Here is a 13997-nt window from a genome sequence, read left to right on the forward strand (position 1 = left end):
GGAGAGAGCACGTTTGGTGGGAGGCTCAGATAATCTCAATGTACACATGTTGTACTTTGACAATAAAGGTTTATTTAATTTAATTGCACGCGCGCGGGAGGGGGGGCGGGGGGGGGTCAGTAGGAAAAGCGCCGAGCCTGTTGCGAAGGCCAGGATTGTGGCTGAACTGCGAGTGGTCGAAACGGCGTGGAGCGCTCGGGGCTCTCTGAGCTGCGCGGTTTGCTTGCAGACGTTTGGTGAGCCGACGAGGAGCATCGTCAACGTCTGCAAGCCAACGACCACCTTCCTCCGCTCTCCTCTCTAGCACTGGTGGGATTGCCTCGTTGGGGCACGAAAGGTCCGCAAGCCAACGACCAAGTTCAGAGGACCCCACGGCCCTCCTCCTCCTCCTCCTCCTCCCCCATTTCCTACTCGCACTGATGGCATTGCCTAGTTGGGTCATGAAACGTCTGCAAGAAGAACAACCGAGCTGCATAAAGCAGGCAATCGAAGCATCTGCATCCGTGCAACCTGGCTGCTTTCAGAGGGCTGGACTTCCACTCCCAGAATTCCTCCGCAAGCAAAGGAAAGCCAGCAAAGCAAAACGAAGCGGGCTGGGGAACTCTGGGAGTGGAAGTCCACCCCTCTGAAAGCAGCCAGGTTGCACGAACACTGATAAAAAAACATGGAAAGCTCGGGTCGCAAACCACATTTCGAGGTGGACAAGCTCTCCCCCCCTCCCCACAGTAACCGAGAGGGCGAGGGAGGGGCTTCTGGGAGGGGGAGGCGGAAGCTCTAGTTTAGCCCCGCCTCTTAATCCGCGCATGCCTGCATATGCGGCTTGTTAACAGCGAAGCCAGCTGGACGGTCCATTTAAAGAAGTGCGCGTGCGCGGTTTGCAACTTCCAAGAGGAGGGAGGGTAGCTGGAAGGAGAGAGAAGGCGAAGAGGAAGAGGCGGGGCGGTCCTTCGGAGGGCCTTCCGGAGGCCCCGCCCCTCGAGGTGCCTGCGGGTGACGCAGTTGGCGGAAGGGGCGGGGCGGAGCGCGCTTCCGTTAGCGGCGAGCGCTGGAAGGCGAGTTCACGGGTTCGAATCCCGCCTGTCGGCGAGCGAGGCTGGCTTGGGTAAGTGGCGGAGCAGCGACCTCCGAGCGGGGTTTTTTCACCAGCCAGCAGGCCTTCTTTCCCTCTCTGGTCGTCGTTCCCGAGCTGGGACAATTAAGCTGATGTTCAAAAAAGAAGCAGCAGCAGCCTCTGGGCATGTGCAGAGCGCATCCAAGCCGATCTCTGAAATGGGAATTGGGTGGCAGTCTCCTCTTCCCTGCTCTTTGGATCCTCTCTGTTCTTTCTACCTTTGCAAGGAAAGGTTGGACTACAGTTCTCATCCTGGCTGGGGATGATGGGTGTTGTGTCACCAGCCCTCTTGGGAAGTAGATCAAGCATCCCACCAGGATGGCAGGTGGCTTGGCATCAGGCTTGGTGCAAGAGTTGGAGCCTTTTAGCCAGGGTGGCTTAGCATTGCAAGGGAACCACAAACCCTGATGAGGAAATGTGGCGTGGTGCAAAGTTCCTGCAAGGGTTCCTTTCCCCCCCCCCCAAAAGTGGGAGAACTTTAGTCCTCAATTTACGACTGCCATTATGACCGGAATTTCCATTGCTAAGCAAGGGGGCTGTTAGATGAATCATGCCTGATTTTATGACCTTTTTTGCCATGGCTGTTAAGTGAATCACCTGGTCAGCCTAGTTTGGGGCTTCTTGCACGGCTGGCTGGGGAATTCTGGGAGTTGAAGTCCGCAAGTCTTCAAAGTGGCCAAGTCTGGAGACCTCTGCTCTACTGCGTGCATCCATGGCCTTATTTGGGGAGGGGACGATGGGTCTGTGGGCCCCTCCCCGTTTGGCCCACCTGCCCAGAGTAAACCTGACCCTCTCTGCCCCTCTTCCTCTCTCCAGGCTGCCCCAGAGGAAGAATGGAGGAGCTGAGCCAGGCTCTGGCCTGCAACTTTGTCGTCTCGCAGGACTTGAACAGCCCCGCGGCTCCACACCCGCGCCTGGCCCAGTACAAGCCCAAGTACAGCTCCCTGGAGCAGGGCGAGAGACGGCGCCGGCTGCTGGAGCTCCAGAAGACGTAAGGGAGCCCCCCCAGCCCCAGCCCCCTGGCCATTAAACCCAGCGGGTCGCTCGTCCAGCCCCACCGCGGGAGGCGGGTGGCTTCTCTGCTCCTCTGGAGAGTTCCTCCCTGTTTCTTTTCTACTACTTTTTATTTCTACTTTTTAAAAAAAAAAGTAATTTTTTTTAAAAAATTGTATTTCTTATGGCTGCCCCTAAAAAGTCTCAGGGTGGCTTACGGTATCCAAATAGCCAATTAAAAACAGTTTCAACAAAAATTTAAAAAGGGTAGCACAGAATGAAAATAAGGATAGAAATAAAAACATGACGCGAACTTCCTTCCTTCCTTTCTTCCTTCCTTCCTTCTCACTATCCCCCCTCCATTTTTCTTCCCTCCCTCGTTTCCCCTTCGTTCCTTCCTTGCTTTCCTTCTCACTCTCCCCCTTCCTGTTTTCCTTCCATTCCCCTTTTATCCTTCCTTCCTTCCTTCCTTCTCACTCTCCTCCCTCCAATTGTCTTCCTTCCCTCCCTCTTTCCCCCTCCCTTCCTTCTTTCTCTTCCCTTCCATCATAACTTCAGGCAGTCTTTAAGCAACCCATCCTTAAGCGAGGCGTCCGGTTTTTCTTCCCAAGGGGACTCTCCGTGGATAACTTCTAGACGTTGAGCTCGCCTTGTTTCTGTCCCTTTCAGGTGTTTCTTCCCCTGTAGGGTTAAACTTGATTTTACTTCTTTTTTTTTTCTTCTGTCAAGTAAGCGGCTGGACTATATAAACCATGCCAGAAGGCTGGCGGAGGATGACTGGACCTACACAGCGGAGGAGGAGGACAAGGAGGAGGAGGAGGAGGAGAAGGAGGGGGAGAAAGCCAAGGCTGATGGAGGTCATGAAGACATGGAGCTAGACCTTGTAAAGAAGCTGCCGAAACGCTATGCCAACCAGGTAGGCCTACTTCGAGCAGAAAGAGAGGGTGGGTTCTCCTTCTTTTAAAATTATTGTCATTTTACTAGTCAGCGGTTCAGCCCTTTGAATAGGGATCTAGGTTAACAGGTGGTTGCACTAGATAGATACTTTCAATATTTCTCTTGTGGATGGATTTTCATCAAACTCATCAATGCCTCCAAAAACTCAGCTAAACTAGAAAACTTAGGAAATGCGAGTTGGGGTTTTACAGCATCATTCGGTAGCTGAAGGTTGAATAAATCAAAACAAACTCGGTCTCAAAATATAAAGCTGATAGAGGTATGAAACCGCAGGCAGGCAGGGTGGCCCAATTAAAACAGTTTTAAAAAATTAACAAATTTGTTTCTAGTTGTTACAGTTTTCCAGGCTGCTCTTCCTTTAAAAGTAACACATGGATTGAATTTTTTTTCAAAAAAAAAAAAACACAACTGCAAAAACCAAGAAAAGGGAAACATAGGTAAAATAAACTATCCACTAGAGCAGAGATGGAAAGTCTTGATTTTTTTTCATGTAATCGTATTTTCACATCCAGTTTTTTAAATCTTGGTTTGATAAAATAAAATAGTGTTTGTTGTTTTTTTTTTTAAAAAGGAAAACCATCCATCATTTTCCATACGCCCTACAGAATACTTTCAGCAAATTTGTGTTGCAATTATTCTTCAGACTTTACAATAATGATAAGATCCCCCCAGGGAAAGAGAAACATTGGTGTTCAAACGTTTTGTGTGTGTAAATAAATGCACAGTCATGAAAATAAATTATATTCAACTCATGAAAATGGCGGGGTTATTTTTTTTCCACTCTAAATTCCTTTCTGCCCACAGACTTAAAATGATTTTCAGATACTCTAAATCCTAAAAAAAACACCAAGGAATGAATAGCTAGGGGAGCAGGGTTCGAGAATCCTTTTTTAAAAAATAGTTCATGGAAGAACAAAAGAGCCAAAATTCTTGATAATTTTTTCCTCTTGTTTTATTTCTGTTGATCAGATGGATAATCAAACCTCTTAACAAAATTATTCTCCCAGGAAAACAGGGACACGGTTCCTCCTCAGCCAGTTTCCACTTATCCCAAAAGGACCTTCTCTTTCAGAAAAAAATCCTAGAGAGGGACTATTCATTTTTTATACACATATACATGTTTTAAATCAAAGTTTTAGAAGTCAGACAAACTAAAGTAGAACGAGAAAGAAAGGGAGAAATAAAAGAAAAAGGTAAAGGTTTAAAAAAGAAAAAAAAAGGTAGAAAGAAGAAAATATAAAAAGAACTGACTTCTGAACAGAACAGCAGTTATACGTACAATTATATTTTAACTGCTCTCCTTTTTATAACCTGTCTTTTGATGACCTGTCATCAAACCATAAATCACATGTTCATTCCCCCCCCCTTTTTTTTTACACAAGTCCTTAAGTGACTGATAAATAAAGATTTTACACAAGAAGTCCTTTCCAGTCACTGATAAATGCAGATATTGGCTTTTCTGTGATTAAATAAGTCAGTCTGGCCATTTCCACAGGTCCTGTTACCTTCACTACTGTAGTGTTAATTCTTTTGATGGCTATGTGGATCGGCAAGGCCATCCTTATCACTCTTCTGAAAATTACCATCCCAGGCAGACAGGTCTTCTCATTAAAACCAAGGCCTCTGTGTTGCACCTGCGGCTTCCTTTTATTTTATTTTTATTTTTTTACAGAGACTGCCCAAGGCTGTTTTTTTCTTCTTCTGCTTATTCATTTCATCTTCTTAATAACTCACTCATTAGGCTTTATATTCTGCAAGGTGAAAAACAAGATGAGAAAAAGGCATCTAATAATCACAAAGAAAACGGTGGACACCAAGAAGGAGATTTTAACCTCCTAGCAAAAGCCAGGATGTGGTTTTACTCACATTAGATTCCCTTGGAAAATTAAGCATTGGCAGCTGGTCTAATGGTAGAGAGGTAGAAGCTAGTGTAATCTTTGTAAGAAGAGAGGAGCAGATGGTGGTTGTGGGGGGGGTTTCCCCTTAATGGGTCCTGAAGATGAAAGTCCAAGGAGTTTGAGGCAGGTCTACCTAGCTTGAAGTCTCTTTGATATCCAACTTCTGAGTCATCCTAAATTGGCTCAGGATGTTGGCTCAGAAGTTGGGTTGAATGAATCCTGTAGCCAGGCAGATGTCACGAGAAATGAGAATCTGTGCTAAGATGCGCCATTGGTTCATCTGAAGGGGGGAATCCAAGGCTTTCTCCTTGGAGACATCAGTGGAGAGCTGAAGATCTTGGACATTTACATCAGGCGCTCAGAAACTGGCCTACAGCATTTGTGTGTGTTTTTTTTCATTGGGGGGGTGAGATGGTTCCCCTTCTCATTCTGGATCTTTTCTAGGTTTCTCAGGACGGTTGACATACCTGTTCCCTCTCCCCTTCTCTGCAGCTGATGCTGTCTGAGTGGCTGATTGATGTCCCCCCAGATCTGGATCAGGAGTGGCTCTTTGTGGTGTGTCCTACGGGGAAGAGAGCTCTCGTGGTGGCCTCCAGGGTAAGAAAGCAGGGGGAGAGCCAACAGGGCGTTGTGGCTGAGGGTTGGACGGTCAATGGGAAACTCAGATGCGAGTTCAGACTGGGCCATGGAGAGTTGTGGGCGACTTTGGGCTGGTCCCTCCCAGCCTTAACCTGCTTCTTCAGGTTGTTAGGGGAAGAAGGTGAGAGCGGTGGATACGTCATCTTGTGCTTCTATATGACGAAGCAGGAAGTCCTTTTCCCCCTCCCTCCCTCCTCCTCCTCCTCCTCCTCTTCTTCTTTTTCTTTTTCTCCTCCTCCTCCTCCTCCTCATCTTTTCTTTTTTTTTTCTTTTTTCTTTTTCTTCTCCTTCTCCTCCTCCTCCCTCCATCCCTCCTCCTCCTCCTCCTCCTCTTCTTCTTTTTCTTTTTCTCCTCCTTCTCCTCCTCCTCATCTTTTCTTTTTTTTCTTTTTTCTTTTTCTTCTCCTTCTCCTCCTCCTCCCTTCCGTCCACCAAGCCAAGCCCCAAGTAAAATGGCTCCTTTGCCCTGAAAACTATGTTCTCATTTTTTTCCCCTCTTGCTTTGCCCCCTATAGGGCACCACAGCAGTGTACACCAAAAGTGGGTTTTGTGTCAATCGCTTCCCTTCTCTGTTGCCTGGTGGGAACCGGCTTAATTCGGCAACCGGGAAAGGTAAGTTTCCGACTTTTTCTCCTCACGGCCGCCATTGTTGTTCTTGGCAGGGACAAAATCGAAACAAATTGTGCACAATGTTCCACCTTCTGATTTATAACATCGTCAGAAGGGAACACAAAGACTAATCTCGGTTGGGGTCCCTTACAGAATACACCATCCTGGACTGCATCTACAGTGAGGTCCAGCAGACATACTACGTCCTTGACGTGATGTGTTGGCGGGGACACCCTGTCTACGATTGCCAGGTAACTGTGGCTGAGCTCACACAACCAGGTCAACTTGCGATGCCTCGGAGATGCCTCCTAACCTTGGTTAGTGTTAGGTTTAACTTGGTAAGGATTCTGAGGATTCTCAGTCCGAGTCATGATTGTCCCAAGGTGCTTTTTTTTTCAGGAGGCATCTGTGTTTCTTTGAAGACATTTTGCTTCTCATCCAAGAAGCTTCTTCGGTTCTGACTGGCTGGTGGGGGAATGGAAGGATTTACACTCCTTGCAGACAGCTGGTTGTTTGCTTTATTTTAGAGAGTTGTTGAGGCCACTTGGAGGTTTACCTGTGTCCTCAGGGTCACCTAAGTTGTGCAAATGGGTGTGGAGCCTTCTTGGAGCTGCTGAAAGGACTGTGTTGTAGACTGGAGATGGATGATGTTGTATCCCTCCCCCTCCGTTGAGGGAGGGCTGTTCAGTTTTGACCTAGATGGCCTCTTGGACCCCTTTTTCAAACCAGCGGTCCTCTCTTTCCAGGATGTGGACTTCTGTGTCTTCAAAAAAGTGGCCTTTGTCTTTTCAAACGCAGATACGGCTGAATCTTGCATTTTGTGACTTAGGGTGCTGGCTGCGCCTACGATTCAGTCGCTTGGGTGAACCCCAGAATTCAAGATGAAATCTACTGTACTGGAGTGTCTGGATAACCTGGGGGGATGCAGGGAGAAACTATTTCTCACCTCTTGGTCCCTTTTTCCCCCTTCTCCAGACCGATTTCAGATTCTACTGGCTGCATTCCAAAATGGAGGAAGAGATGGTGTTGTCAGAGAAAAGCCGACTTAATCCAGTGAGTCCTTTTTATTCTTATTTTGAGCAAAATGGGCAGGCTGGTTCGACTGCAAGGGGACCCTCGAGCGCCATTAGAAGCTTGTCAGTTTAGGATCATGTGCACATGAATCAGGCATTATGCAGTGGAGCATTTGCACAATTAGTCCTCCACTTACCACCGTTCATTTAGTGACAACAGCTTTGGGGGGGGGAAATGAGTTGTCGTAAGTCAGGGGTCTTCAAACTAGGCAACTTTTAAGACTTGTGGACTTCCAACTCCCAGAATTCCACAAGTCTTAAAGTTGCCAAGTTTGAAGACCTCTGTCGTAAGTCGAGGACTGCCTGTATTGTATTGACCCGCCCACATGGAATGCAGTGACATCAATTTCAGCGGAAATTTATCTCACTTGGTCCTCTTCCAAAGCTGGACGTTTTCTCCCAGGAGAAAAATGTCACCTTTTGAATAATTAAAGTCGGCCTTGTTTTTTATTGAACAAGCAGGCTGTGATGGGAAGAGACCTCCCTGTGGGTTTGAACAAAAAGAAATGGAAATTAACCAACTTATTTTCCAAAAAAGTTTCTTCCTGGTGGCCTATTCTGTTCTCTTATCAGGACAAGGAAACTGGCACAATCTAACAATTGTCCATAAATAAGGGGGAGACTTTTACAAAGCTGCACTTCCAATTTTATTCCGTTTTGCTTTTATTTTGTTATACTGAGAGCCACATTTTAAAAAAATGATTTGACTTGGCTCGGTTTATATAGCGCTGGCAGGGGAATTCTGGGAATTGAAGTCCGCCCGTCTTCCAAGTTGCGTTGGTTGAGAAACACTGGCCTACCCCATACTTGCTGGGTTGTTTGCAGGTACACTGCCTCTAAACCTGGAGGCTCCGTTTCCCAGTCATCCATCAACTAAAGCAGCAGGTTTATTTATGCATATAGGCTGACTTCTTTGACCTCTTTTCCAGTATAGATTTGTGGGTCTCAAGAGCTATTCCTGCAATGCAGCCAGCCTGTGTGAGGTTCTGGCCATGAAGTTCCCCTTTGAGGTGAGTTTTGCCCTTTCAGACATGCTTGTTAACACGGGTGCATCCCAGTGGATGCCTTTCATAAATTGCTTTCATTCCAGGCTGGGTCTGCAAAGGAGGGGACCTTCTCCTGGGTTCCCCAACGATGAGGTCCCCAAGGTAGCACCTTCCAGATACAGACCACACTCAAACGATCCCCTCACTCGCTGCCTGGGTGCAGAGTACTTGCCTCCAGAAGTTGTGGATGCTCCAACACTGGAGGTTTTTAAGAAGAGTTTGGACAGCTGTTTGTCCGGAATAGTAGAGGGTCTCCTGGTTCAGCAGGGGGTTGGGCTAGAAGACCTCCAAGGTCCCTTCCAATATGTATTCTCCTTAAGCAAAGCCGCCCTCTGGCCCAAGATGGGATTCTCCAAGCGTGGAGCTCCCCCTGCTGGGCTTTCAGTGGAAACACAGCTCCCCTGGTGGAGAAAGCTGGACACCCGCTAAAACTGCTAGACGCCCCCTTTGGAGGTGAATAGTGGTCACATGACCCTGGGACACTGCAACTGCCCTAAATATGGGTGGCCAAATGCTCAAATTTTGACTGCACGTTTGTAGGGATACTGTGACAGACATAAATGCGAGGATCGGTCCTAAATCCCTTTTTTCCCCCAATCGTGTTCTTGCTCCGAAAGCACCTAAGTTGAGAACTACATGCATTGTAATCAGAATGCTTAATCAGGAAGGATGGAGATTCAGTCACATTGCCGCAGCCGCCATCTTGACTTTTTTGCCCTCTGTTCCCACGGGCACCCGCGCCCTCTCCTCAACTGGACCCAGTTTTCCCCCTTCCTCTTTCTCCTGCAGGTAGACGGGCTCCTTTTCTATCACAAACAGGCCCACTACAATCCCGGCAGCACGCCGCTGGTGGGCTGGCTGCGCCCTTACATGGTCTCCGACATCTTGGGCATTGCGGTGCCCAGCTGCCCACTCACCTCCAAGCCGGGCTACGCGGGGCAGCAGCTGCAGCAAATCATCGAGCACAAGAGGAGTAAAAACCAGCAGCCGGGAGCTGCTGATGATCCCGCCTCGCAAGACGGGCGTTACGAACTGGAGCACTTGTCCACTCCTCGAGTGGAGCCATCGCGGCCCGTCTTGGAAGAGAGCGAGTGCCAGATGGATAACTGATTAGAGGCCAGGAAGTCGGCCGAGAATATCCTCCATAAACCCGGATTGGAACCCCGCTGTCTCCAAACGGGCATGTAACGGGATAGTTTCGTTCCGAGGGTTCCGGCCTCTTTGCCCTGCTTTAGAGGTGCTGTCATTTGCTCAGCTCGTCCGTGGAGAGTCAAGTAACATCCATGCCCACAACCGAGTTTCTCAATGAATTGGAATACCAGCCGCTACAAACCTGGGTTCAAATTCTCCCAGATCACACACACACACACACACACACTCTCAGCCCTTGGATTGCAGGGCGCTGCTTTCCCACATTCCTCAAGGCCCGACGGGTTTTATCAGTTCTGGATTCCAAGTTTGAAAGAGAGGTGTGAAGTTTCAAACAACAACACCACACACACACACACACACATATTGTGCCACTTGGACCGCAGTAAAGTTAATTTCCAGTCCGCCCCAGAGTCAGTGGCGGCAGAGTCAATTTCAGGGCAGGGCATGGTGGAAAAAGTCAAGATGGCGGCCACAGGGTGGTGATTTTTTTAGTGGGCGGAGCTTTGCTCGCATCCTGTGGCCGCCATCTTGACTTTTTTGATCGTATCTCAGGGTCATTGCTGCACAGATTTGACGTTAGGAGCTACACGATGCACTCCTCACATAAAAGGAAAGACAACCCAGGATAGATAAAAGACACAATTCACATGCTGAAGCCTTTTGGCTTCCCTCTAATTCTGCCACATTTCTGGTGTTGGGAATTTTGGCGTTGCACTCTTGAGATTCACCAAATAAAGAGCTTCTGAAAGAACTTTGGGAAATAATTAATCCTCTTTCTCTACCCGACTCATCCTTCTAATCACCCTCGACTTAGCTGGCTTAGAGAAGGACTGATTCAAAGTCATTAAAATTCACTGTTAGTCCAGTGCCTGAACCATTAGTCCAAGGGGATTCTTTACTTCAAATATATGATTCCTGATTTCAACTATTTTCTGATTCTCAGTTTCAGCTTTTTGATTCTTGATTTTAAGAATCTGTCTTATCTTTCTCGATTTCAAATATTTCCCGATTCCCTCAATTTCAAATGTTTTCTGGTCCCTGAGTTCAAGTAGTTCCTGATTCTCCCAGTTTTGCATATTTTCTGATTCCTGATTGTGAATATTTTCTGATTCTTGTTTTCAAATATTTTGATTCCTGATTTTGAATATTTTCTGATTGTTTTCAAATATTTTCAGATTCCTAATTTCATTTCTGGTTTTTGCAGAAATGAGGTTTCCATCTGGCAATAAGGCCTGGTGTAACCATGCTTGATGGACTGGATTGCAATTGCCATGTGAACACCACCTAAGCCCTAAATTGTGGCTTATAAACCTCAGTGAGCTCATGACAACATGCTTGGCCCCTAAACGAGAAGGGTACAACTTTGACCACTTTTAAGACTTACGGACTTCAACTCATGGCTGGCTGGGGAATTCTGGGAGTCCACAAGTCTTGAAGTGGCCAAGGTTGGACACCCCTAGCCTAAGCCAGGTTACAGGTGGACTTCACACCGTGGAACATCTTGAATTTTTTGTTAAGAAGGCTCTTTGGGGAGCTGAAAATTCATGCATCAATTTCTTTAAACCTTCTTGAGTTTCTCATGTTAGCACCGAGGGCTTTGGACCGCTGAGAATTCAGGGTCTCTTGAGAGAGAAAGCTAACAGTGTTTTGAGCTTGGGAAATTGGCTTTCCTCTCAGCCCCCAGACAGGAAATGCTCTCCATTCTGGGGAAGAAAAAAAACAGAGCATCATCTTAGCACAGAAAGGGACTCCCCACTTGGATCCTGGCCATTTTCATCCCAAGCCAACTCCCAAGCGTAGCATTTGGGGGCGAAATCTGCAAATATCTCTTGCTCTGTAATTTCACACCCTTGCCTCGTTCCTGCTCAACACTCAGCAATGGATCTTGACTTGCTGTGGCGGTGATGTCCTTTGCGGGTCTCTTGCAAAGGAAACATTTTGAGAGGACTTAAAAATCAAGACTTGCACTCAGCTCCTTCAGATCCTAAGCAAAACGAGGCCAAATTCTGCAAATTTGGCTGATTGAGGCATTCTGCACCTGGGTGTTTTGTACCCTGCCAAAGAAGGGAAGTTGGTCGCCTGTGTTCCAGTAGGCACCCCTTGCTACTTTTCCTGCCACAAGGACTAGAAGCTTCCCTTTTTCAAATCAAGGAAAACTAAACAGTTGGTCACCTGTGTTCCAGTAGGCACCCCTTGCTACTTTTCCTGCCACAAGGACTAGAAGCTTCCCTTTTTCAAATCAAGGAAAACTAAACAGTTGGCCACCTGTGTTCCAGTAGATACCCCTTGCTACTTTTTCTGCTGTAAGGACTAGAAGCTTCCCTTTTTCAAATCAAGGAAAACTAAACAGTTGGCCACCTGTCTTCCAGTAGGCACCCCTTGCTACTTTTCCTGCCACAAGGACTAGAAGCTTCCCTTTTTCAAATGAGAGAAATCGAGACCAACTCTCAGTACGCTTTCCTTATTTAATTTTTTTAAATACCAGAATGCCAGCAAGCCTAAACCCACTGGTTATTCAGCAAAGAAATGAAAAGGGGAAAAAATGTGCACACCAATGGGAAGTTTCAAAGCTGGTGGCTCACAAAAGTCCTGGGTTTGAGCAAAAGAAGCGCCAGGAAGCCAAATGAGAGCTAAAAAGCTTTCTCACTATAAATACGGCTGCAGCCTGTCTCCAATTCTCTGAATAGCCCAGGGTGGTTTTTCAAGAGAAATGACATCATGGTTAAGGGGCCGATGTGTTTTTCGATAAACTCGGAGTCGCTCTCCATCCGCAGACAGTGGGCCTTTTTAAAATCCATCCCGCCCCGCCCCCCAGCCCTCTTTTCTCAGAAAGCCACGTTTTCCTTGCCAAGAATGTAGGCAACTGGCAACTCATTGGGTGGCTGGTGCAGCCAGAGAGCAACCTGGCCCAGGATGAGGGGGGGGGGGGTGGAGAGAGAGAAAGAGAGAATTTGGCACCCCTTTGCAAGCTAGAGAAAGCTGCAAACTTAAAGATGATCAGGGGCCTGGAGGCTAAAACATGAAGGAATTGGGTATGTCTAGCTTAATGGGGGGGGGGGAAGAACTAGGGGTGACAGGATAGCAGTCTTCCAGTATTTGAGGGGCTGCCACAGAAAAGACGGGGCCCACCTCTTCTCCAAAGCATCAGAAGGCAAGAGAAGAAAAATTGATGGAAACTAATCAAGGCGAGCAGCAACCTGGAATTAAGGAGAGACTTCTTAACAGTGAGAACAATTAACCAGTGGAACAGAAGTTGCCTCCAGAAGTTGTGGGTGCTCCATCACTGGAGGCCTTTAAGAAGAAACTGGACAGCCACTTGTCTGAAATGGCCTAGATTCTCCTGCTTGAGCAGGGGGTTGGACTAGATGACCCTCGAGGTCCCTTCCAACTCTGTTATTCTATTGTGTTCTGTTTTGAAAATATATAGGAATGCAATCTGCAGACCCGCATCGCGTCACAAGGGCTGCCCTGAAAGGGTCTCCTGGCTGAGCTTTGCAAAGGCCAGACTCCCCCCCCCCATTTTAGGACGATGGGATGGGATTCTAGGAGAGCTGACTTAATTCTATTGATGGAGAAGGTGGTGTCCATCTGGGCATGCAGTTCAGAGTGGGGTTCTGCAGCCGTTGCTCAGATGGGACTCCCATCTGGACAAAAATAGCTTTGGGTTCCCCTCGCCTCCCCCACTAGGTGTGGGGAAAGACAGGATCAGGACGTCAACCCTGCAAGGTAGAGCAGACCTTGTAAGATGGCTGAGACCAGCCTGATGGAGACTTGCTCTGATAACTCAATTTTTGCAAGTCTAACTCTGCTTTCCCCTCCCAATACTGGCAGGTGTCTGCTTAAGCCATGTCCCAATGTTTACACCTAAAGAAATGTTTAAGAAACAGGCGTTGTGTATTTCCATCAAGGTCACCTTTGTTCTTCTGTAGGCTAGCTGCCCTATCATCTTCACCAACCAGGTTTTACCCCCAGCTTCTATGGCTCACTAATTTTAGAACAGGTAGCCCTCAACTAACGGCTTCAAGGTTACGACGGTGTTGGGAAAAAGCAAGTTATGACCGGTCCTCATACTTATGACCACTAGCGTCCCTGCAATCCTGTGAACAAAATTTGGACACTTGGCAACCCACATATATTTATAATGATTGCAGCGTCCTGTGGTTGCCGTTAGCGACCATGAGGGATGATGATGATGATGATACATTAGCCCCCAAGGTTGTTGAACGTGCTGACATAAATCTCTCCTGGCCCACCTCACAGGGTTGTAGGGAAAAAGGGAAGGGTTATTAGGTACGTTCACTGCCTTGAGTTATTGATACGAAAGACAATAAAGGTGGAATACAAATAAATAACAACAAATAAATAAATAATGTTCTTGTAGCCTCTGGATGGTTTGATCCCTGTTTGTGTTTCTCTCCATCTTTCCATCACCTTCCCTGGCCTCTGCCACCTCCTTCCCCTTGCTTTTCTTCCTCCTCCCTTCCTCCTCCCTTCCTCTTTTTTCCCTTCCCCCTGTTCC

At 47.4% G+C, this 13997-nt stretch overlaps 1 protein-coding gene across 3 annotated transcripts; it reads left to right on the forward strand.

Moving 5' to 3' along the window:
• Positions 1-804: 804 nt before the first annotated feature.
• On the forward strand, positions 805-10336 carry SNUPN (snurportin 1). 3 transcript variants are annotated; one of them, XM_081337702.1, is made up of 9 exons: positions 843-1102; positions 1928-2102; positions 2834-3020; positions 5452-5556; positions 6114-6210; positions 6361-6458; positions 7183-7260; positions 8210-8290; positions 9116-10336. In XM_081337702.1, the coding sequence occupies exons 2-9, from the start codon at positions 1945-1947 to the stop codon at positions 9434-9436; spliced, it is 1125 nt and encodes a 374-aa protein (XP_081193828.1). In that variant the 5' UTR covers positions 843-1102; positions 1928-1944; the 3' UTR covers positions 9437-10336. The 3 variants fall into 3 exon arrangements, 1 of the variants encoding a protein (XP_081193828.1); XR_014027732.1 differs by lacking the exon at positions 9116-10336 and having other exon boundaries at positions 805-1102; positions 5452-6210; positions 8210-8292; XR_014027733.1 differs by lacking the exons at positions 843-1102; positions 9116-10336 and having other exon boundaries at positions 1597-2102; positions 5452-6210; positions 8210-8292.
• The last annotated feature ends 3661 nt before the right edge of the window (positions 10337-13997 follow it).

Source organism: Vipera berus (genome assembly GCF_964194415.1).
Source record: "Vipera berus genome assembly, chromosome: 12".
In the NCBI taxonomy this organism is placed as follows: Eukaryota; Metazoa; Chordata; class Lepidosauria; order Squamata; family Viperidae; genus Vipera; species Vipera berus.